We start from the raw sequence: 22,698 nt of genomic DNA on the forward strand, positions 1-22,698 counted from the left end.
CTATCAATACATTTATAATTTAGCATATCAGTTATGAAAGACATCCTAAAGAGGATAATCTCAACAGAAAAAAGGAATTAACATTTGATGTCATCAAATTAACCATAGTTTGGTTATGCAGACAATGTCAGAAGGCATTTACAAGGCTTTAAAATAATCTGAAATATGTAGCTTCATAGACTTACATGCAAGTGACTCACTTTATAAAACGTGTCAGAAAAAAATCGTTTTGTTACAGGAATACAAGTAAGGCCGAAAGTTCCAGGGTTGCCTCCCACCAGTTTATTTTACAAATACTGAAATCAGATTTTTATATGAATCATTTAACACTGCACCCTTTTGAACAGTAAATGTAACTACTGAATTAAGTTTTGGTAATACTCAAATCTCTTTTAAATATATTTCTTACCCAATCTCAACCTTTTGTACAGGTTTCCAGGATAGTGTTACTGTGCTCTTATAAGAAGGAGGAATGTGGAAGAGATCCTGGAGAGACAAAAATCAGACAAGAATTCTAATGTATTTGTTGGTGGCAGGGAGTGGTGGTGAGGGTAGGAAACAAAGACAGATCTTAAAGATTAAATTTAGGAGACAGAGCTTACTGCAACAGAAAATTAAACAGGAACAATTTTGTTTACAAATCATGTCTATTACCTCATTAACATAACTTTGTGCACATAACAAACTGTAGTGTAGCTAATTTTTTTCTAAATGTCAGTATACACTTCAGGATAAAATATATCAATATTTATCCACTTTAATAAACAAAGTCAGCAAATAAATTTTGTTTTGGTTTGTTTTTGCACAGATGCAGTCACCATGGTGCTTTAAGGAAAATACAATGGTGCAATCTGCACGTGCTTTTGCAAATTTTTAAGTCGTTCAAAATTAGAAAAAAAATCTAAAGCTTTACTGCCAGCACCATAGGTAAAGTAAAAACAAACACAAAACCACTAAAGCTCTGGCTAATCATGTTTCCCCCTGCCCTAGGAAATATCTGTAAATTATTAATAAGGCAAAAAAAACCCTGTAAGATTTAAATACCAAAGGATCAATGTGCTAGGAATGCAAATGTTTGCTGAATGTGTTAAAATAACCTGGAATTCAAATAATCTAACCTCATAATATCCTCACAACTGAATAAACTGCTAAACACATTTATTCTTAGTAATACATCTTACCAGCTTTACCTTGATTTTTGTATATAGGTAAAATTAAATAAAAGTAAACTTTTCTCCCAGTTAAAACTAATAAAAAAATCATCCCTGGTATATAAACTTAAGTCCAGTGTACTATATAAATGTAGGGAATTGGCCAATGCAACATGCTTTGAATAAAAAATGCTTGAGATTTCTAACTGGAGTGATTTTGCATATTATAATGTTAACTGAAAAAGGGACCACATGAAGAGGAAAGGACAAATCTTCACTTATAAACATGTTAAATCTCAGATGGCAACAGGAAAATGGTGTATAGTTTGGGGATTCATTAAAATCAAAATGAAGTTACGAAATTAGATGAGTCTGCCTGGTAGGTAAAGACTGCAAAAAATGTCAAGGATGGATTAAAACATACCTATGTTCTCCCTAAAACCAAAAATTTATGATGTCACGTATTTCTACCCTACTTAAAAACATTTCAAGATTTTCAGGTAAGGCACTTGTGATATTATGTGATATATACAGTTTGCCCACTGTGTCCATGGTTCCTGCATCTGTGGATTCAAGCAACTGTAGATGGAAAATACTCAGAAAAAAATTGCATAAAATTATAAAAAAGCAAAACTTGAATTTACTATGCTGAATCCTTGAGAATGAAGTGATGTGTAGGTACTGTATCAGGTATGTAAAAATAAAATTTAAGGTTCTCCTAAATTTATTATACCAAGGGGAGAAGTTAACTCTTGGAAACTGACTCATAACATAGCTGTTTTCTTCTCTGATGCATGACCGTTGCCTTCCTGACCTCCGTGTTGAGATTGCATGAACCAGAGTCTGCTCTTTACTTAAACCTAGACTAAATGAGGGAGATAGAGACCACTGTGACTATTACCTCTTTGAAATAAAATGTTAATACCCTTAGAGTGTAATCAATAGTAGCCAATCATATATCTATCTGTTAGCCTTTGTATGGAAAATGTCATTCTTTTTAGCACCTCAGTTTATGCCTGTATCAGTTTTTGCCCATATAAACAATCCTCATTTTTCCCCATACCAGGAGCACTGAGCATTCTTTGGTGCAATTCTGCTCGCAGATGGCCAATCTCACACTTTGTACTTGAATAAACTCTTTTAATTGGACCCTGGGACTTTTAATTATTTTAGGTTGCTAAGTATGATAAGTAATCTGGAGATGCTTTAAAGTATAGGGGAGGGTTTGTGTAGGTTATATGCAAATACTATGCCATTTAATAAGGGTTAATCTGAGGGTTTTGGTATCCAGGGGGGCCTGCAACCAATCCCCCTTGGATACAGAAGGACTGTATTGACTGCATTTTGGTTTCTGTCCATGATTCCTGGCTTATAGCTCCAATAATTCTTGAAATTTCCTAAGTGACTAGAGCAATATGATTATCTTTTGCTAAAACATTTGGCCCTTTGTTACTGTTTCCTGAAAAGCTCCAGAGCAATAAAGGTGAAAGACAATCTTTTATTTTTAACAAGCATCTTTCAACCACATCTGAGTTTATTTTAATAAGGTGATTTTTGGAAAGTCCCTAGATAACCACAGGATGAGGGAGGTAACTGCCTGGGGAACCTACCACATACTTGTAGGGTTGGAACTCAGTCCAGCCCCACCTCCACGGAGGAGAGAGGGGCTGATTTAACACCAATAAAGGTCTATCTATCACTGATGGCCAATGATTTGATCAATCATGCCTATGTAATGGAGCTTCCATAAAAACAGAAAAGGACTGTGTGTGTGTGTGTATGTGTGCGTGTATGAGAGTGAGGGGGGTTGGGTGTTCCAGGACGGAATATGAACAAGAACACATCCACGTGCTGGGAGAGTAGATGCCCCAACTCCACGGGGATGGAAACTCCTGCACTCAGGATCCTTCAAGACCTCTCCCTATGTATCTCTTCATCTGGTTGTTCATATGTATCCTTTATAATAAACCAGTAAACATAAGTAAGTGTTCCCCTGAGTTCTGTAAGCTGCTCTAGCAGCTTAAGTTTGGTTAAATTGTGGGAACCCCTATTTATAGCCAGCCAATCAGAAGCATGGGTAAAACAACTTGTAGCTTGCAACTGTCATCAGAAGTGGTCTTGTGGGACTGGGCCCTCAACATGTGGAATCTGATGCTACCTCTAGGTAGATAGTGTCAGGACTGAATTGGAGGACACACAGCTAGTATCCACTGCACAACTATTTACTTACTTGATGTAGGGGAATAACCTCCACCCATCTGGTGTTAGATGTGCATTGTGAGCATAGCAGGAGAAACTGACTTTCTTCCTACATTCACAGAGCACTCTACACACAGGTTGCTGACCCTATTCATCTCTCTTTCCCCATATCTTCCTTTAGATAACTTACAGATTCCTGAAAAGAACATTTTCTCATCTGCATGCAGGTAATAAGCATTTGCTAAGTTTAAAATGTTCTTAACACATTGTATCTTCAACATAGACTTGTATCAGCGGTTCAAATACAGTCAAATCTCACATTTTTATATATGAATTTACTATGCAAAATAATGACTTATATTTAAGATTTGTAGTAAATGGCAGCTAGTGGAAACATTTCCTTAGGAGATTAGTATAATATTCTTACCTCTTCTGTGTTTAATGCCTTTTCACTTTTCTACTTGGCACTATGATACTCCTTCCTCAACATCTAATCAGAGCTGCTTTTTCTCAAATGCTTCCTCTCTCTCCTGACACAAACTGCAGTTGACCCTTGCACAACTTGAATTTGAACTACATGGTCTCACTTATACGCAGATTCTTTCCAATAAAAGTTACACCTAGTGTGCCTGCCTCTCCTTCTACCTCTTTTGCCTGCTACCCTGAGACAAGACCAACCCCTCCTCTTTCTCCACCTATTAAATGTGAAGATAACAAGGATGAAGACCTTTGTGATAATACACTTCCACATATTTTCTCTTCTTTATAATAAAACTTTTTTTCTGCAGCTTTATTGTAATACAGTATATACTACATATACAAAATGTGTTAATTAACTGTTTATGTTATTGGTAAGGCTTCTTGTCCACAGCAGGCTATTAGTTTTTTAAAATGATTTTTTATAAAGCCAGTCAAATTTAGCAGTGGGGTGGGGGTTGTATACCAATTTTGGTGATGATAATGTTAATAAGTTCTGATAACCCACTACCATTGTACCAGCCAATGGTTAAGTTTTGGGGGAGTCAAAAGGAATGCATGGGGTCGGTATCCCTAAGCCCTTCATTGTTCAAGGGTCAACTATAATTATTCCATATCATTTTTACATTGGCTTTAAGGCATACTAGTCCCAATTTTTGTTACTGGCAGGTTACGTGCTGTAGGTGTTACAAATACCGTTTCTTTTTCCCATCTGGCACAATACAATTAAGCTGTAATTGTATTCTATAATACAAGTGATGGCTACTTTTTGATTTTTTCTGGTTCTCTCAGGTTATTATTTTATTTAGGCTAGCAGATACTTGGGAAGGGTAAAGAGAATCAAAAAGTAATTATGGCTTAATGGAAAGGTATACCCTAGCCTACAGTACAGAAAGCTCTCAATTTATTACGTAGTTCAGTTTATAAAAAAACAAACATAGGAAAACATTTCATTGTGCTATACACCACATGTCCATTCTTAAGAGTAAGCAAAACAGGGATTTACTGGCCACTCAAAGGAACCCAATAGCATTAAGACCATTAGAACTTAAGTCACTGAAATTTCTTAAGACTGTATCTATCTGTTTCAATGCTTTGAGATAGAAGTTTGCAAGCCTCCCTTTGTTGGAAGTATCTTATGTAAAACTTTAAAATAAATAAATGTATGATTTTGTGGTAACTGCAGAAATGTCACTTGCTATTACAGACTTACCTTGATTAAAACATTGATATTGTTTGTTATTTTCAATGCAACGACTTTAATCTTGTTCTGCAAAGGGAAAGGAAAATTAAGACAAACTGCCAATAATTTCTATGAGGCGTAATCCATTCTGACACAGAACTAGAGCAATTACACTTCTCTATCAGAATCACTTGTACAGTCTTTACATAATTCCTTGGTTTAAATCTGTAGATAATGTGTATTCCTATTGCTTGACTCTAAATAAATCTAGATGTGGCAAAGAAAGTAAATAATCTGTGTTCCCTTGACAGGTTAGAATGTACCTAAAAAATGAGTAAGGTCACATACACATAGAAGTTGTTTTAAAATAAATCAGGTTAAGTTATAGGAACACAACGAAAATCTAAAATATTTCATTAGGACTGGGATGAAGACTGTTAAATTAGGTGAGATAAGGGAAAATGAAAAACTCCCAACACAAGTCTATATAGTTTTGTATGGAGCTAGCAGTTTATGAAATGTGAGCCAGTATTCTTACCTCTTCTGTTTTTAAGGCCTCACCCGTTTTACCCTGGAGAGCTAAGCGAAGTTGTCTGATATAAACTTGCAGGCCCCGTGCAAAGTACTGCAGCCTAAATGAAAACGTATTTGTTAATTAGCAATTCATCACTTCAATTTTGTTTTTAAACTCAATCTTATACTATAGCAAAATGATCCTAAGTGCAGAAATGGCTACATGACCAATAAAGAACAAAATTTTAAGTTGCTTCTGATCAAGAGCTTCATCAAGTATCAAACTTCTGCCTTACCACATGGTAGAGGATAGTAACAGGTAACACAATGGCTCAAGCATTTCAAAATTTAAGATGTGAATCTGTTAATGGAACAATTCAATAAGCAGTCTCTTTGTGAAAACTACTTATATTGACTTCTCCAGGGCTGCTGCTCCAGATATTATTAATAACAGCAGCTACAGTTTACTAATACCTACTACTTGCCAGGCACTGTGCTAAAAGCTGTACATTCATTGTCTTATTGAATTCCCACAACTCTATGAGGTAGGTACTATTATCATTTAACAACTGAGAAAAATTCGGGGGGAATAAGAGATGTTAGGGTACCTGCTCAAGATCATAAAACAAGTAGGAAGAGCTAGAGTCCTTTATCCCCCATGGATTTGTTAAGTCATTTCTGTCTTTTTTTTTTTAAGGTTGCTTTTACTGTTCCTTTTTTTAGAGATATGATTTCATCGCCCAGACAGGAGTGCAGAGGCATGACTGCAGCTCACCATAACCTCGAGCTCCTGGGCTCAAGTGAGCCTCCCATCTCAGTGTTGCAAGTAGCTGGGACTACTGGTGTGTCACCATGCTCTGCTAATTTTTTTAAGTTATTTTTTATAGAGATAGGATCTTACTATGTTGCCCAGCTGGTCTCAAACTCCTGGTGTCAAGCAGCCCTCCTGACTTGGCCTCCCAAAATGCTGAGACTACAGACGTGAGCCACCGTGCCTGGCTCACTTCTGTCAAATGTTTACAAACATGTAATCTGAACCCTCCATTCTGTACCACTGGGGTAAGGCAGGATACAGAGAAAGCTCTCATAGAACAAAAGCAAAACCCAAGGAACTTCAAGATAGCTACCACCTTTGCCAAGGATTGAGCCACCTCAATCATATATCACCTGATTTTGAAATCTTTGAGCTTTTCTGCATTCAGTTTGGCTGTTAAGAAATCTGGAAGTTTTCGGCCCAACTGGTGAAAACTGTACAACAAACATTCCACATAACTGAACTGTAGCTTGGGTTCCTCATTACCAGCATTCTCTCCATTTTCTGCTTCTTCTGGAGGGAGGGGCATGTATTCCTAAGAGAGAAAAATATACAGATGTTTGCAATCTGCTCTACATATTCGAATTATAAACAGATGTTCAGGGAATTATAGTGCATGTTTTTAAGACATAGAGCATTAAAACTACCAAAACCAGACACTTGGATTTCTTTTTAACTTACTGGATCAACTCTCTAGCCTGTCAATGCTCCATATTAACCTGTTACAGCTGCTATTATTATTAATGAAAATTAATGTAGCTATCATTTATTAGGCACTTACAGATAAAGGCACTGATGCCCTGAGAGTTAGAGTAACCTTCCCATGGTAACAAAGTTTTTTAATAAACTAAAGAGCCAGAGTTCAATCTAGGTTTGACATCAAATATTGATGCTCTTAACGACTATACTATGCTTACTACAAATATCTTTTCTGAACATTAGTCCATATTAAGTACTGACTCATTACAAGCAAAGTGCTGCCAATGGCATTCAGTATCAGTGCTGTAACAACCCAGTAAGTTACATCTGGACGAGCATCAGATGTTGATGACTCAATTCATGCTAAGGACCTAATGCTTATCACTGTGTTAATTATACAAATACATCAAATAAGAAAATCACTCAGTGATGCTGCTAATGATTTTATCAGACAGCCTATTTTCTCCCTAATTATAAGAAACACCAAGATTAAAATAAAGTAGACAACAACATGTGGCCTAAGAAGCTAACAATACTTGTTAGGATTACTGTTTAACTGAAATTTCAAAAACTGGTTCTTGTAATCTAGAAATTAATACTAAATTAGACTTTGAGCTATATACTGACTATCCCATAAGGAAAGGAAAAAGTTCTTACCAATAACTTATCAAATAGTTTCCTTAAATTTGTTTCTAGTTTTTCCATGTCACCACAAAATGAACTCATCTCCGCCAACAATTTCAATACCTAAAACACACAATTCACTATTACTGTTTTTTTGAATAAGCAAGGGTTATAAAATGAGAGTAATTCTAGATAACGATTTAAGACTTTACTTATTTTCAATTATGCTTTTACAGAATTGTTATAACGTTTGAAATGGAAGAAAACCTTAGAGATGCAGCCCAACATTTTACTGTGAAGGAAAGTAAAGGTCAGAGATTATGTGGCTCGACAAAGTCACAGGGAGTAAGTGGCTGGGCAGACCCTAAAACCCAGATCTCATGATTTCCAATATATCTGTGAGAAGAAGTATGGAAAATAATACATATGACACTTTCTGCTACAGGTTAACGATAGTGCTAATTACAAGGCAAAAAGATAAATATATTAACTATAAAGACACACTAGTAAGAACTCTCAACAGCTAAGAACTAATTACTCATGGTTAAGGTGGGCCTCATTTCCTATTAAATTTAGTCTCTGGATATTTACTCAAACTATTAGTAATGACCACTATTCTCAAGGTTCATTCCCGCATTTCCCAATCCCAGTCTGATAGGCCTAGCCTAGCACATTTGAAGCAAACTACCTTGCCAGTGCACAGTGAGATTCTTCTCTATCCCAAAGACCTATGAGGGAAATGGCACACGCATTTCCGTATTTCAGTCCAATTCAATAATCACTAATGGGTGCTTGATTCAAAATCAAGTTTTGTGCCAGATTCTGGGGATACAGAGGTGAATCAGGTTAAACGTAGGGAGAGATTATAAACAAATGTAAAGTATTACAGATGCTGTGAAAAAATGTTTATATACATTACGGTTGAGATACAAAGGTGGGAGGAGTAGTGAATTCTATTGGAGAAGGAATAAAGGATATTTCGTGTTAATCCAGTTTAAAATTGGCTCTATCAGTTATGGATACAAATGGATGAATTAAACACCTTATTTAAAAATATTAAGGCTACAAAGGTAGAGACCGACTATAAAAACTACAGGCAGTGCTTCCCCACTGCAGCAAACCTTAATTGAATCCACGAAGCAGTCCTAATGCAATTAATTCTGGTCTAGGGAGATTACTGGCTGGCCATTAGCAGACATTTAAATTGCTCCCTCTGAAATCAGATCTAAGTTAGTGGTTTACATTTTTGTTAAAATATAAGAATGCCTTATCAGTGCTAAAGCTGAAATTTTTGCTTACCTCCAACTGTATATCAAGACCTTCCACTGGGGTAGTCAAGGTACTGAGGTTAGGGAGAACCTGCTCACAGAAATATGTCACAAACCTTGTGGAATGGACATTTTTCTGTAAGAAATCAAAGAAAATGCATTGTCAAAAAATAAATATTTGCTCAAATATTATAGGAGAATTTCATTCAATAAATGCTGAGTGCTACAGCATCAAGTATTCTGACTATAAATACAATATAGTGCACACCCCAGCATGCCCCAGATATAACCTCAATAGGCGAGCTACGAAGGGGCTTCAGTAAGTTCATGGAAAAATGTAATTAAAAGACAAAGAATAAAAAATATAAACTTTATTTATCAACATAAGCTCCATCAAGGTTAAGACACTTTTGCAGGCAATGATATCAGTCATCCCAGAGAACTGAGGGTCCTAGGAACTTAACTATGTCAATGCAGTCTTTTTATACGACTAACTAAAGAAATGTGGGTGCCCTTTAACGATGTGTTTAAGATTAGGCAACAAAAAGAAATCAGAAGGGCCCAAATAAGGACTTTAAGGTGGATGCCTAATGATTTCTCATCAAAACTCTTAAAAAACTGTCCCTGTTTGATAAGAGGAATGAGCAGGAGCACTATGGTGGTGGAGGACTCTGGTGAAGCTTTCCCAGGCGTTTTCCTGCTCAATCTTTGGCCAGCTTTCTCCAAACAAGCTCATAAAAAGCAGACGTTATTCTTTAGCCCTCCAGAACGTCAACTAGCAAAATGTCTTCAGCATCCCAAAAAACTGCTGCCATAACCCTTCCTCTTAACTGGTCTCTTTTTGCTTGGACTGGGCCATTTTCACCTCCTGGTAGCCATTGCTTTGACTGTGCTTTATCTTCAGAATTGCACTGTGAAAGCCATGTTTCAACTCCTGTTCCCATTCTTCAAAGACATGCTTCAGGATCTTGATCCCACTTGTTTACAATTTCCATTGAAAGCTCTGTTCTTGTCTGCAGCTAATCTGAGCGTGGTGGTTTTGACACTCATTGAGTAGGAAGTTTGTTAAACTTTAATTTTTCAGTCAGAATTGTGTAAGCTGAACCAACGGAGATGTCTATGATGTTGGCTGTTATTTCTGCTATTAATCGTCAGTCCTTTTCATTGAGGGCATAAACAAATTAAATTTTTTGTTGCAAATTGATCTGCAGCGATGGGCTTCGACGTTGTCTTGTCCTTTCTGAGTGATCCATTTGTAAACTGTTGATTTCTTTGGGGACACTGTCTCCATAAACTTTTCATAAAGCATCAATGATTTCACCATTCTTCCACCACGCTTCACCATAAATTTGATGTTTGTTCTTGCTTCAACTTTAGCAGAATTCATGTTGCTCTGACAGGTGCTCTTTTTTCAAACTGATGTCTTACCCTTCTTAGCTCCCCAAACTATATCCTGTTCAGACATGTTATAAATACAAGTTTATTTTGGTGAAAAATGTTTTGAAATCCATGCATAGATTTTTTTTTCATAATATGCATTTTCCAGGAACTTTCTGAAGACCCCTTATATACTTTACTGCAAAGCTATCTGGAGCATTGGGACATCTATACATTTTGATCTCTTCCTTGATTCTCAGGTCAAATTTGGGACATGGCCAGGCATGGTGGCTCATGCCTGTAATCCTAGCACTTTGGGAGGCTGAGGCGGATGGACTGCCTGAGCTCAGGAGTTTGAGACCAGCCTGGGCAACATGGCGAAACCCCATCCCTACTAAAAATACAAAAAAATCAGCTGGGCGTGGTGGTGTGTGCCTGTAATCCCAGCTACCTGGGAAGCTGAGGCACGAAAATTGCTTGAACCTGGGAGGTGGAGGTTGCAGTGAGCCAAGATCACGCCACTGCACTCCAGCCTGGGGGACAAAGTGAGACTCTGTCTCAAATAAATAAATAAATAAATAGATAGATAAATACATTGTGAGAACCTTTTAGTGTTGGATTTTCAGACTGCACATTTCTGAAAAGGGATAGTTCTATTATTTAATTTGTAGAGACAAGGTCTTGCTATGTTGCCCAGGCTGGTCTTGAACTCAGCCTCAAGCGTTCTCCCACCTTGGCTCACAGAGTGCTGGGATTGGGATTACAGGCATAGGCCACCACACCTGATCTAGGATAGTTCCTTTAAAAAATTGTGTTTTTCAAATGAATGTATGCACATCCCAGAAGATGCATGGCCAGAGGAAACACAAAGCCTGAGACAGAATACAGAATCCTCATGACTTTTAAAAAGTCTCTAGGAAGACTAAAAATTTTTATTGGCCAGTCGTGGTGGCTCACACCTGTAATCCCAGCACTTTGGGAGGCCAAGGTGGGCAGATTGGTTGAGCTCAGGAGTTCAAGACCAGTCTGGGCAACACGGGGAAGCCCTGGATCTACAAAAAATACAACAATTAGCCAAGTGTGATAGTCCATGCTTGTAGAAGCAGCTACTTGGGAAGCTGCTTGAGCCTGGCAGGTGGAAGCTGCAGTAAGCCAAGATCGTGCCACTGTACTTCAGCATAGGTGACAGGGCAAGACTGTCTCAAAGAAAAAAAAAAATTCTTTCAAAAACATTTCTTGCTGCTTTGGGTTCTCACCAATTCCACTGTGGCCTTTATAAACACAGACCAAGCATCCCTCATCTGAAAATCCCAAATCTGAAATGCTTCAAAATCCAAAACTTTTTGAGCACCAATATGATGCTCAAACGTCATGCTCAAGGGAAATGCTCATTGAAACATTTTAGGTTTTTGGATTTTTGAATTAGGGATGCTCAACCAGGCACAATGCAAATATTCAAAAATCTGAAAACACTTCTGGTTCCAAGCAAGCATTTCAGATAAGGGACACTACTGGAAAGGTTTAAGGGGAATGTTAAAGTGAGTATTTATGGAAATATATACAGCTAATACAGTAATCCAAATACCAGGTGTGTAAAAATAAAGAGCTTACAGAGAAGAGGGGTACTGCCTGCCGAGTGCACTGTAAGAGCCTGTCCACACAGTCAGGATCCGAGGGATTAAAGGTCTGTTCTAGGTCGGCCTGTTCAGCCACTAACTCTACAAGTTGCTGTCTTCCACTCACTGTCTGTAAGCTTTTTAACCCAGACAGTATCTTCATAAATAGAACAAATTCTTCACCAGTCACATCTTCTAGGACCTGGAAAAGAGACAATTCAGAATAACAGTATACTCATCATTTGAATGGGACAGATCAACATTGAAAGAAAATAGCTAATTTATTTCAGTTACTAAAGTCAGTTTGATATTAATGCTTCCGAAATACTGAAGAAAAGGCAACTTCTAGCTTCAGTCAATTGAACTTCAGAGTAAACCAGGCATTCTCCAAAGGGGCAAAAATTGATTCTTAGAAAATGTCACATTTTTATGTACAAAGCACAGATATACATATAGTACCATAAACAGATATACAGTATGTATGTGGCATTAAAATTTCAAGGAAGAGCAGTTAAGAAAAAAAAAATTTTTTTTAATTCTTAAATTGGCTATTCAGGGGAGTGACTTTAAAAAATGGCTGGAAAAATTCTGTAGCAAACTGTTGAATCAGATTGTTTCCTATATTTAAAAGCAGTCTAATTCATATTAATATGGTAATTGTTGTACACAAAATAGGACACCATGCAAGTCTCATGTTAAATCTTCCATATCAGTGGGTCTAAATTTTTCTATTCATGGACCAAAGGAGCTCACAATCACGACATGCTCTACCAGATTACTAGCTGGGGCATAGGTAAAATAGTCTGACACTCCCAGCTAAAGATCTATCTCTTTCTCACTGAAAAATAATCTTATCAATAAGGAAGTGGGTAGTAGTAGTCTGAAATTTCTATAGCCTGAACCATAAGAGTGATCACATTCTTTAGAGAAAACACTGAATCTTTTTGAACATATTGCTCAAGCCTGTAATCCCAGCACTTTGGGAGGCCGAGGTGGGCGGATCATGATGTCAGGAGATCGAGACCATTCTGGCTAACACGGTGAAACCCCGTCTCTACTAAAAATACAAAAAATTAACCAGCCGTGGTGGCAGGCGCCTGCAGTTCCAGATGCTCGGGAGGCTGAGGCAGGAGAATGGCGTGAACCTGGGAGGTGGAGCTTGCAGTGAGCCAAGATCACACCACTGCACTCCAGCTTGGGTGACAGAGCAAGACTCTGTCTCAAAAACAGAAGTAAACGATTCCCAAACTTTGGTACATTAAGATGAGTGAAAAGTTAATTGTGACACACCTTGCCAATCCTAGCGTCTACAATTATGCTAGATGCTGGGAGCAAAGACAAGCATGGTTTCACCCTTGAAGAGCGGATAGTGTCAAGGGCTAAGGTGAAAAGAGGTCACTTTGATGTGATAATGTTTCATTTTGAAATAATTCAGAATACTATGAGAGAGTATCCTAAAATGGAAGAGAGGGGTAGGACTTAGAGAAAGTTTCCTGAAGGAGGTGATTTGCAGAGGTTGCACACATTTTAAGGACACTACCACAAAAAGTTTAAATGTAATAAGATTCCTTTAAATTACCAAATTGATTCATCATTACCACTGACAAAAGTGCTAAATACAATCTAAGAAAAACTCAGAAGTTCTATGGTGGTTCTAATGGGATATATGATATACCACTTTATACACAAGCCACACATAACATTGAGGAATACTGCCAATGTCATGTATGCTCTTTTGCTTTAGAGAATTTCCACCAAATGAAGACCACAGCTCACCTTTTTGGATTCAGTTAGTATAAGCTCTTCCACTTCCTTTGTTAAGACTTCATCTGGTAAAGTCTTAAGTTTTGTAGAAAGGAATTTAATTGCTCGTTCTCTAACAATGTCCTCTCCTTGAAGTATTTGGCTGAACAACCCACCTAAAGTCCCTGCAAAATAAAATAGTTGCCTGTAGCAAGTCAATTCTATAGTGTAATGGTGTTTTCCCATTTAACTCAACTTATAGTATTTCTTCTCAAATAAGTTAATGAACTTCCCAAATATCATCCTCATTACTAGTTAAAAGTAGTCTGAAATTTCTACAGCCTGAATCATGAGAGTACTTTCTTCATGAAGACATAGTCAGCTTGAGCATAACTTTCCTTTTTTTTTATCATTACTAATAGTAAAACCCAAGTATTTTGTAAGAATTTCTTTAAAGTGTCAAAGGGAGTTCTTCCAACAGATTTCTAATGGAAAATTTGATCTGTTTTGCAGTTATTTCTGCTGGTTTTCTAGTTATAAACATCTTGACCTAAGGAGACTTTTTTCACAATACTTAAAATTTTATGAAATAGAACACTGGGTAAACCCTAGAGTTTATTCTTAATGAGTAACACCTAACTTTGTGATTCTGTAAGACATCAAACACAATTCAGAATAAGAACTGGCCTTACCTTTTGCATCCATTTTAAATATACTTAACAGGGCATTGTTCACTAGGTTAAATTCTGCAGAGTCATCTGGATAAAGAAAAAGTGGCATAATGAATATGAAACATCATCTGCTTCAGTTTCAAACTTGATTCAACATAGTTTCTCAAGGTTACATTGACAGGAAACTTATAACTTAAGGCGTTTCCTCAAGTACCAAAAAGATACATGTTCCTTATAAGGGTACAGAACCCCATCTGGCATGCCTGAAAAACTTTTATTAAGATGCTACAATTACGAAACGACAGGAAATTGGGGGGAAAATTATGATACATCAAAATGCTCAAAAGAATCTAGTCATTACACCTTAATAACAGAATTAAAAACAAAACAATACTAGGAATTAGATAACCAGAAATCATTACACTTTAACCTACTGAAGGAAAGTAGGAAATTTAATCTCTATCAGATGTAGGACCTCCAGCTCTCCTGCACCCCATTCAAAACCTAAAAAGAGTCAACATTTCAGAAAGAAGATATATATTTAGAGAAAAAGGTAATAAAATCCCTTACCTGTCTGCAAAAGTTGCGTTAGTATATCTGCCACTCGAGGAAGATTTTCTCCAGTGGCAAATTGAGGCAGTTCTTTAATTGCTTGACGTCGAATCTGGGCATGATTTCAAACAAAAATTAACCAAATACTATCACCTTTAAAATAACACACACAGCTTTTTTTTTTTTTTTTTTTTTTTTAAAAGATAAGGTCTTTCCCTGTTGCCCAGGGTGGAGTGCAGTGGTGCAATCATGGCTCACTGTAGCCTTGACCTTCTAGGCTCAAGAGATCCTCTTGCCTCAGCCTCCTTAGTAGCTGGAAGTAGAGATGCAAGCCTCCACGCCTGGCTAATTTTAGAGGCAAGTCTCCCTATGTTGCCCAGGCTGTTCTCATACTTTGGAGTCCGAGGCGGGCGGATCACAAGGTCAGGAGTTTGAGACCAGCCTGGCCAACAGAGCGAGACTCTGTCTCAAAAAAAAAAGAATTTGCTCCAATTTAATATTCAAGTTACACAGAAAAAAATTTAAAAAGTGATGTTAACAATGTCTGGCTGAAGGAGAGACTTCAGATTATAAACAACTGTTTACAGGCTAATTAATGCAACTGTTAGGTTTTTACTACCTATGGGCTTATAATATAGTATTCCTTAAAAATGGCTACTGTGGCAATGTTATATCTAGTTAACTGTTTACTTTAGAATTTTCAGTATTGACTACTAAATACAACATTTGTGCCTATATCCTGCATGTTTAATTCCAAATACTGATCTTGGCTTATTCGATTTTTACATAAAAAATGTACAGCAGGCTAGGTGAGGTGGCTCACGCCTGTAATCCCAATGCTTCAGAAGACCAAGGTGGGAGGACAGCTTGAGGCCAGGAGTTTGAGACCAGCTTGGACAACATAGCAAGACCCTACAAAAAAATTAAAAATCACCTGGGAACGGTAGCCTGTGCTACTTGGGAGGCTAAGGTGGAAAAAATGCACGAACCCAGGAGTTCAAGGCTTCAGTGAGCTATGGATGTGCAACTGCACTCCAGTCTAGGCAACAGAGTGAGACCCTGTCTCTATTAAAAACACAAAAGAAAGTATATCCAGCAAATTCTGCATGAAATGTTGGCAATTCGCTGTTTCATCTGAAAAGACAAGAGCTAACAGTTGAATATTCTTAGGAACCTGTGTCAGCAGCCAGAAATATTACCAGTTAATTCTGTTCAAAAAAAAAAAAAAAAAAAAAACGAAAACAAAACTATTTCTTTTAATCTAGTAATCCTATTCACTTATTACACAGACCATTTTTCTGCCATGCAAAATATATAAGGGTAGTGAAAGTACATTTTATTTTATAACACTTCAATTTAAATATCTAAGTAAGCACAAATTGATTAAAAAGTCTAATTTCATATGCACAATGAATAACAATCTATGAAACAAGATGTGAGCCACAATCCATTTTTAACAGTGGACAAATAAGCAAAACTAAGTATTTTGAGATTCTATGCATTTTTCATAATTTAAAGGTGGTGAAAAAGGCTAATACATTTTATCATATGTAAATTTAAGCCTGGGTATGATGCCATGCCAGACCATACTGTAGTATTTTATTGTGTACTCTGATGTATCAGATTGCTACTCCAATTGTATTAGCCAAACACAGCAACATCTGAAAGACTGCTATAAAGTGTCACTCATATACTTACAGATACATCTTCATCCTCACAGAGGTCTAACTGTGCATTGATAGCAGAATCAGCCAATTCTGGAAAATGCTTAAAGAATTTTGGAATAAATTGAGCTGCTAATCGTTTTTCCTTAGTACCACCTTTCACACCATCCAGTATCACTTGATAGGCATCTTTATGCTGAAATAAAGAAAGACACATGATTTTGAAAGATGGGAAGCTAAGTAAAAGACCGTAAAACATGTTAGTGTGTGCTTTAAATTTTTACACAGGCTAAGAAATAAAGTTGATTTTCGGAGGTTTACTACTTAAATGGGACACTTATCTTCCCAATTCTGTTCTTCCTCCATCTTTGGTTAATTTTGAGTTGGGGAGATGGACGAGTCTAATTTTAAGTGGAAAAGCATACGTGTTTTTTAATATACCAGCGCTTCTTCATTCTAGTGATTACTGACTCTAGCCTTGTGACTGTGTCATGCTTAAAAAATTTGTAATGGGCTAGGTGTGGTGGCTCACGCCTGTAATCCCAGCACTTTGGGAGGCCGAGGTGGGTGGATCACCTGAGGTCAGGAGTTCAAGACCAGCGTGGTCAACATGGTTAAACCCCGTCTCTATGAAACACAAAATTAGCCAGGCGTGGTGGCATGCGCCTATAATCCCAGCTACTTGGGAGGCTGAGGCAGGAGAATTGCTTGAGTCTGGGAAATGGAGGTTGCAGTGAGCCGAGATCGCACTACTGCACTCCATCCTGGATGACACAGTGAGACTCCGTCTCCAAAAAAAAAAAAAAAAAANACATGTTAGTGTGTGCTTTAAATTTTTACACAGGCTAAGAAATAAAGTTGATTTTCGGAGGTTTACTACTTAAATGGGACACTTATCTTCCCAATTCTGTTCTTCCTCCATCTTTGGTTAATTTTTGAGTTGGGGGAGATGGACGAGTCTAATTTTAAGTGGAAAAAGCATACGTGTTTTTTAATATACCAGCGCTTCTTCATTCTAGTGATTACTGACTCTAGCCTTGTGACTGTGTCATGCTTAAAAAATTTGTAATGGGCTAGGTGTGGTGGCTCACGCCTGTAATCCCAGCACTTTGGGAGGCCGAGGTGGGTGGATCACCTGAGGTCAGGAGTTCAAGACCAGCGTGGTCAACATGGTTAAACCCCGTCTCTATGAAACACAAAATTAGCCAGGCGTGGTGGCATGCGCCTATAATCCCAGCTACTTGGGAGGCTGAGGCAGGAGAATTGCTTGAGTCTGGGAAATGGAGGTTGCAGTGAGCCGAGATCGCACTACTGCACTCCATCCTGGATGACACAGTGAGACTCCGTCTCCAAAAAAAAAAAAAAAAAAATTGTAATGATGGCCAGGTGTGGTGGCTCACGCCTGTAATCTCAACACTTTGGGAGGCCGAGGTGGGCAATCACTTGAGGTCAGGAGTTCCAAACCAGCCTGCTAAACATGGTGAAACCCCCCCCCTCTCTAAAAATACAAAAATTAGCTGGGCGTGGTGGCAGACATCTCTAATCCCAGCTACTCAGGAGGCTGAGGCAGGAGAATCGCTTGAACCCAGGAGGCAGAGGCTGCAGTGAGCTGAGATCGTACCATGGCATTCCAGATTGGGTGACAGAGCGAGACTCCATCTTAAACAAGTAAATAAATCATAATGAATACCATAGACTTCATAAAGAATTGCACCATATTTACTTAAAAAAAAAATTTACCTGTTTCCAATTAGCACCATGAAGAAGGTAAAGGGAATACATTCCAGAAATTTAGCAATTCCAGCAATGTTAGGAAGTGCAGCTTAATTTTACCTCATAGCAGTATATGAAAGCCGTGACCATTCCATAGAGCCAGACAATTTTGGATTAAGACAGACTCTAATGTCACATGTTTAAACTTTTTATTGGAACAATACACTCAAAGCTCATTTGTTTCCTTAAAAAAAAATCACAAGTGCTCTCCTTCAAATACTCATAATGGGAGGAATCAATAAGTTCCCAATCCTCCTTAAGTGCTTGCCTCTAAACCAGTTGTTTTATGAAATGATGCTGATAAAGATGGTCAATAACAGTAACAAATACAGAAAGACTACACATATATCTTCTGTTTGGACATATTAATAAAAGTAACTGGAAAAAAAACTTAAAAATTATAATCTTGACCAAACGTATACACAGTATAGCGTTTATTATGTATAAGGAGTGTTCTAAGTGCTTCAGACACATGAGCTTACTTCACACCATTTAGCGGGGAATGACCAATAAATATCCAATGAACTACAGAATTCCCAGATTTATTTTACAGTGATTCTTTTTGTGGATAATGCTAAGTGAAAAAATAAAGCAGCATGCAAAGTTACAGAACAACTCCCAAATAACAGAAATTTCTGTGAATAAGGTTAGCTTCTTCATGAAATGCAGATGTATCAGGCTTCAGGAGTCATCACTGAAAAATGTACTATAAACACATCAAGACCCCGTCTCTCCAAAAAATATAAAATTAGCCAGGCATGGTGGTGTGTGCTTGCAGTCCCAGCTACTCGAGAGGCTGAGGCAGGAGAATCACTCGAGCCCAGGAGATAGAGGCTGTGGTACACCGTGGCTGCGCCACTGCATTCTAGCCTGACAGAGCAAGACCCTGTGTCAAATAAAGAAAGGTGTATGACATACTTTTCACCGCAAACATTAAAAAAAGAAATCATGCTGACTTCTCTACCACTTTACATTCCTGTAGTTTGCCTCAGACTTCTAGGCAGGCTTCATAAAATCAAAGTTTGTTCTGACATCCTTACTTTTTGCAGGGTATCACAAATCTAATTCCCTGTAACTCAAACTTACTTATAAAGCCATTTGAAGAAACTCCTTACGCTGTCCAAAATTAAATGAAAAAAAAAAAAAAACCTACTTAAAACAAAACTTCCTTTTGCCAAGAAAAAAATATTAAATCTGGAATCAAATAAAAAGGAATCATTAGCAATATTTATTGAAAGTCTACCAGGGACTGAGTGATTCCTTGTCTATATCACAACAGGTGTTACTACTACTCCTATCTTCTAGATGAGGAAACTAGGGCTCAGAGAAACGAAATAAATACTTCCACGTATTTCTGAGGGATTACGAACTTGGTTAGTCAGTGGTTTTAGCTTAATCATACAAAAAACGCTACTACAAGAGTGGTATTTCAAGAAATAAAAGTCCAAGAAGCCTACACGCCAACCCTGCAAAGCTAGTGTACTCAATGATTGACAGAACAGGAGGAATCAGGGTTTCAGCATTATAGACATCTAATCAGCCAGACTGCCGTGGTCCTTTAACAGGTGTCTGATACATTTTTTAACTTTTAAGATTTTGACTACATCATATAAAATTAAGTATATTTTAAGTAAATTCATAATAATTTGAAACAATTTAAAATAATGGTGGGCCCACAACTTGCTCTATTATGGCTAGTCAGGAGCCCTGGGCAGAGTGCAGCGGAAAAGGAGATTAGAAAGGTAAAGGAGCACACAAGAGTGACACCTGAAGGAGTGGCAGAGGCAGAGTGGAGGAAAGGCAGGATGAACGCATAGGCAGAACATGGGGGTTACATGAGAAGACGATAAGACTGGAAGATTTGAGGTATTAAATAATTCTGCACTTAGAATTTTTCATCTGCAGTTTGCTTATTAGAATATGCATGCTCATAGATGTACGTATGTGTGTATGATAAAGTTCCCTTTATCCATTAGAGATAATCTGTGTAAATGGTTTTTCTTTTATTTTGTAAATGGTTTCTCTGTTCCTTCTTTGAATACATTTCTTCAACTATGAAAAAGAAATGCTTACTGAAGGGCAAGATACAGTGCAAGAAGAAAATCAATCAATCAATCAATGGATTTAACCCTTGAGACGTTATAATGTAAATACAGGAATAAGAAATAAAATAAAATACAAGTCTGAAGTATTGTTAATAAGTACATCGTGCCAAGGGGTTCAAAAAGAGAAGGATTTGATCTGCTTTGGGGAAATTAGCTGATAAAACCTCAGAGGGCTTGTGTTTACCCTTATATATTTAGAAGGCACTACTCTGAAAGGAGTATTGACAATAACGGGGAGGGACTAGTCTGTAGTGGCAGCAATCAGAAAAACTGTTGTGCTCACCTCTCTAGTAAAAGTTGATAATCAAAATAAAAGTTAGAAGGAAGTCAAGACTGACAAACTCGAATGCAGTCTCAGAAGTATCCAGACACGTGTTTGCCAGGAAACTTAGTACTGATCATAAATCTCGTAAGTTGACCTGAAAATCAGGCTTTGCTACATCAGGAACATGAACACGGTTTTCTCTCCTTAAAAACAAGTGAAATGGTGTCCTCTCTACTAAGTTGGCTTTTGCATTTGTTAGTTAAAATTACACGCAATATCCTAAAACCTACTGTCTTTTAGTAAGTGATTTTAGGCATTTTATCTAAAAGGGAGAACTATAACCCAATAGAGCAGAATTAGTAGGCATTATCTTCGGTTCTCCTAAAATCCACCATGTTTGAGCAGCCTGAGCTAATCTCTGCATCTCATTATGCAGAGATAGTTTAGATAGTTGCTTGACAGCTGTCAATACAGAACGCGTTGATGACCCATAATCTACAGGGAACTGTGTTAAATTCCAGTGTCCAGCCGGGTGCGTGGTACACGGTAGGTGAAACCTACCGAATAAAGCATGAGTTCTCATTAAAGTGTAGACAAAGTTATCCTTTTTTATTTTTTCACAAACTTGTCTCTTAAGTACCCTTACTAAATAAAGAGTACATTTTGCTGCAAGTACATTTTGCTCCAAGAAAGACATTTTGACTCCTTGGGGAGAACTCTCAATTCAATCTGGTTTTTATAAAGAATGACATGAGAAGGAAATGTAAGCAAGTCTCAAAATTAAAGTGGGGTAATGGGACAGCATTATGTATACGGTTTCAAAGGCTTCTTAGAAAGATCCCTGACAGAGCCACAGTTCTAGCTTTCATCCTATCCCCTCTACTGATGTGCAACAAAGTCAAACACAGGTAGAACAATTTGTTACAAAGTTACCCAACTAAGTCCCAGATAAATTATACGATTGAGAATATCTTCACTACTAGTTCTTTTTAGGAATAACAAATTCAAACTGATTGATCCTACATAGTTTTTATCTTTTTTTTTTTTTTAATTTTTTGTTTGAGATGGAGTCTCACTCTGTTGCCCAGGCTGAACTGGAGTGGCCTGGTATCAGCTCACAGGAACCTCTGCCCCCCGGGTTCAAGTGATTCTCCTGCCTCAGCCCCCCCACATAGCTGGGACTTCGGGCGCACGCCACCACGCCTGGCTATTTTTTGTATTTTTAGTAGAGATGGGGGTTCACCATGTTTGCCAGGCTGGTCTCGAACTCCTGACCTCAAGTGATCTGCCCACCCAGGCCTCTTAAAGAACTGGGATTACAGGAGTGAGCCACCGTGCCCGGCAGTTTTTATCTTCTTAATGAACAGAATATTCCTCCTTCACAACCGACCTACACACTCTATCCACATGTACAACAGAATATCCGTATACATTTCTCACTGATAAAAGTGAAATTCCCTACTGACAGGGAATGAAGGAAAAAAAAAAATCATTTGCTATTTCAAACTGGTATATTCACAATTCTAGATTAAGCTACAATAAAGCTCCAACATGAATTTTTTTTTCTTTCAGCTCAGAAAGGTCTTATTTGAATTATGTTCAGAAAAGGGGACGGGAAAGGTACTCCCACGACTGTTAATAGACTAGAATCTTCCACTTTCTCCAAGAAGGGATGCGTAAGCAGAAAAATCACAAAGTTCTAAGCACTGAAAAGCTATGGTGTGGGATTTCTAAAACAATTATCAAAGTTGCCTCCAGGACAGCCTGGTTCTTTTCCCAGCCACTTATCAAGTTCAATGTACTCCGGTACTAGAAAACTCATACAGGGAACTGGCTGGTACGGATAATTTAACACTGCTGAGAAACTGTGTATCGGCTGCAAGCATGGCAAGAGCACTCTTACACAGAACTCCATTCAGAGCTGCACTCTCACACACTCCTTCGCCCAGCCCTGTTTTATTTTCTTCAAACACGTTTCATTAAAAACAAAAACAAAAAAAAAAA

At 37.7% G+C, this 22,698-nt stretch overlaps 1 protein-coding gene across 2 annotated transcripts in view; it reads right to left on the reverse strand.

Annotated features, from left to right (window-relative positions):
* The window catches only part of API5 (apoptosis inhibitor 5), a 32,832-nt gene that overhangs the window by 8,739 nt on the left and 1,395 nt on the right, over window positions 1-22,698 (reverse strand). For both annotated transcript variants that reach the window (XM_017858098.1, XM_017858097.1), the window contains exons 2-12: window positions 16,586-16,747; window positions 14,906-14,999; window positions 14,357-14,422; window positions 13,698-13,849; window positions 11,917-12,123; window positions 8,960-9,064; window positions 7,694-7,783; window positions 6,691-6,872; window positions 5,549-5,642; window positions 5,041-5,097; window positions 410-486 (exon numbers count right to left, since the gene is read on the reverse strand). In XM_017858098.1, the coding sequence (XP_017713587.1) occupies window positions 410-486; window positions 5,041-5,097; window positions 5,549-5,642; window positions 6,691-6,872; window positions 7,694-7,783; window positions 8,960-9,064; window positions 11,917-12,123; window positions 13,698-13,849; window positions 14,357-14,422; window positions 14,906-14,999; window positions 16,586-16,747 (1,286 nt within the window). The remainder of the gene's footprint in view (window positions 1-409; window positions 487-5,040; window positions 5,098-5,548; window positions 5,643-6,690; window positions 6,873-7,693; window positions 7,784-8,959; window positions 9,065-11,916; window positions 12,124-13,697; window positions 13,850-14,356; window positions 14,423-14,905; window positions 15,000-16,585; window positions 16,748-22,698) is intronic.

Source organism: Rhinopithecus bieti, unplaced genomic scaffold (genome assembly GCF_001698545.2).
Source record: "Rhinopithecus bieti isolate Rb0 unplaced genomic scaffold, ASM169854v2 scaffold_46101, whole genome shotgun sequence".
Classification (NCBI taxonomy): Eukaryota; Metazoa; Chordata; class Mammalia; order Primates; family Cercopithecidae; genus Rhinopithecus; species Rhinopithecus bieti.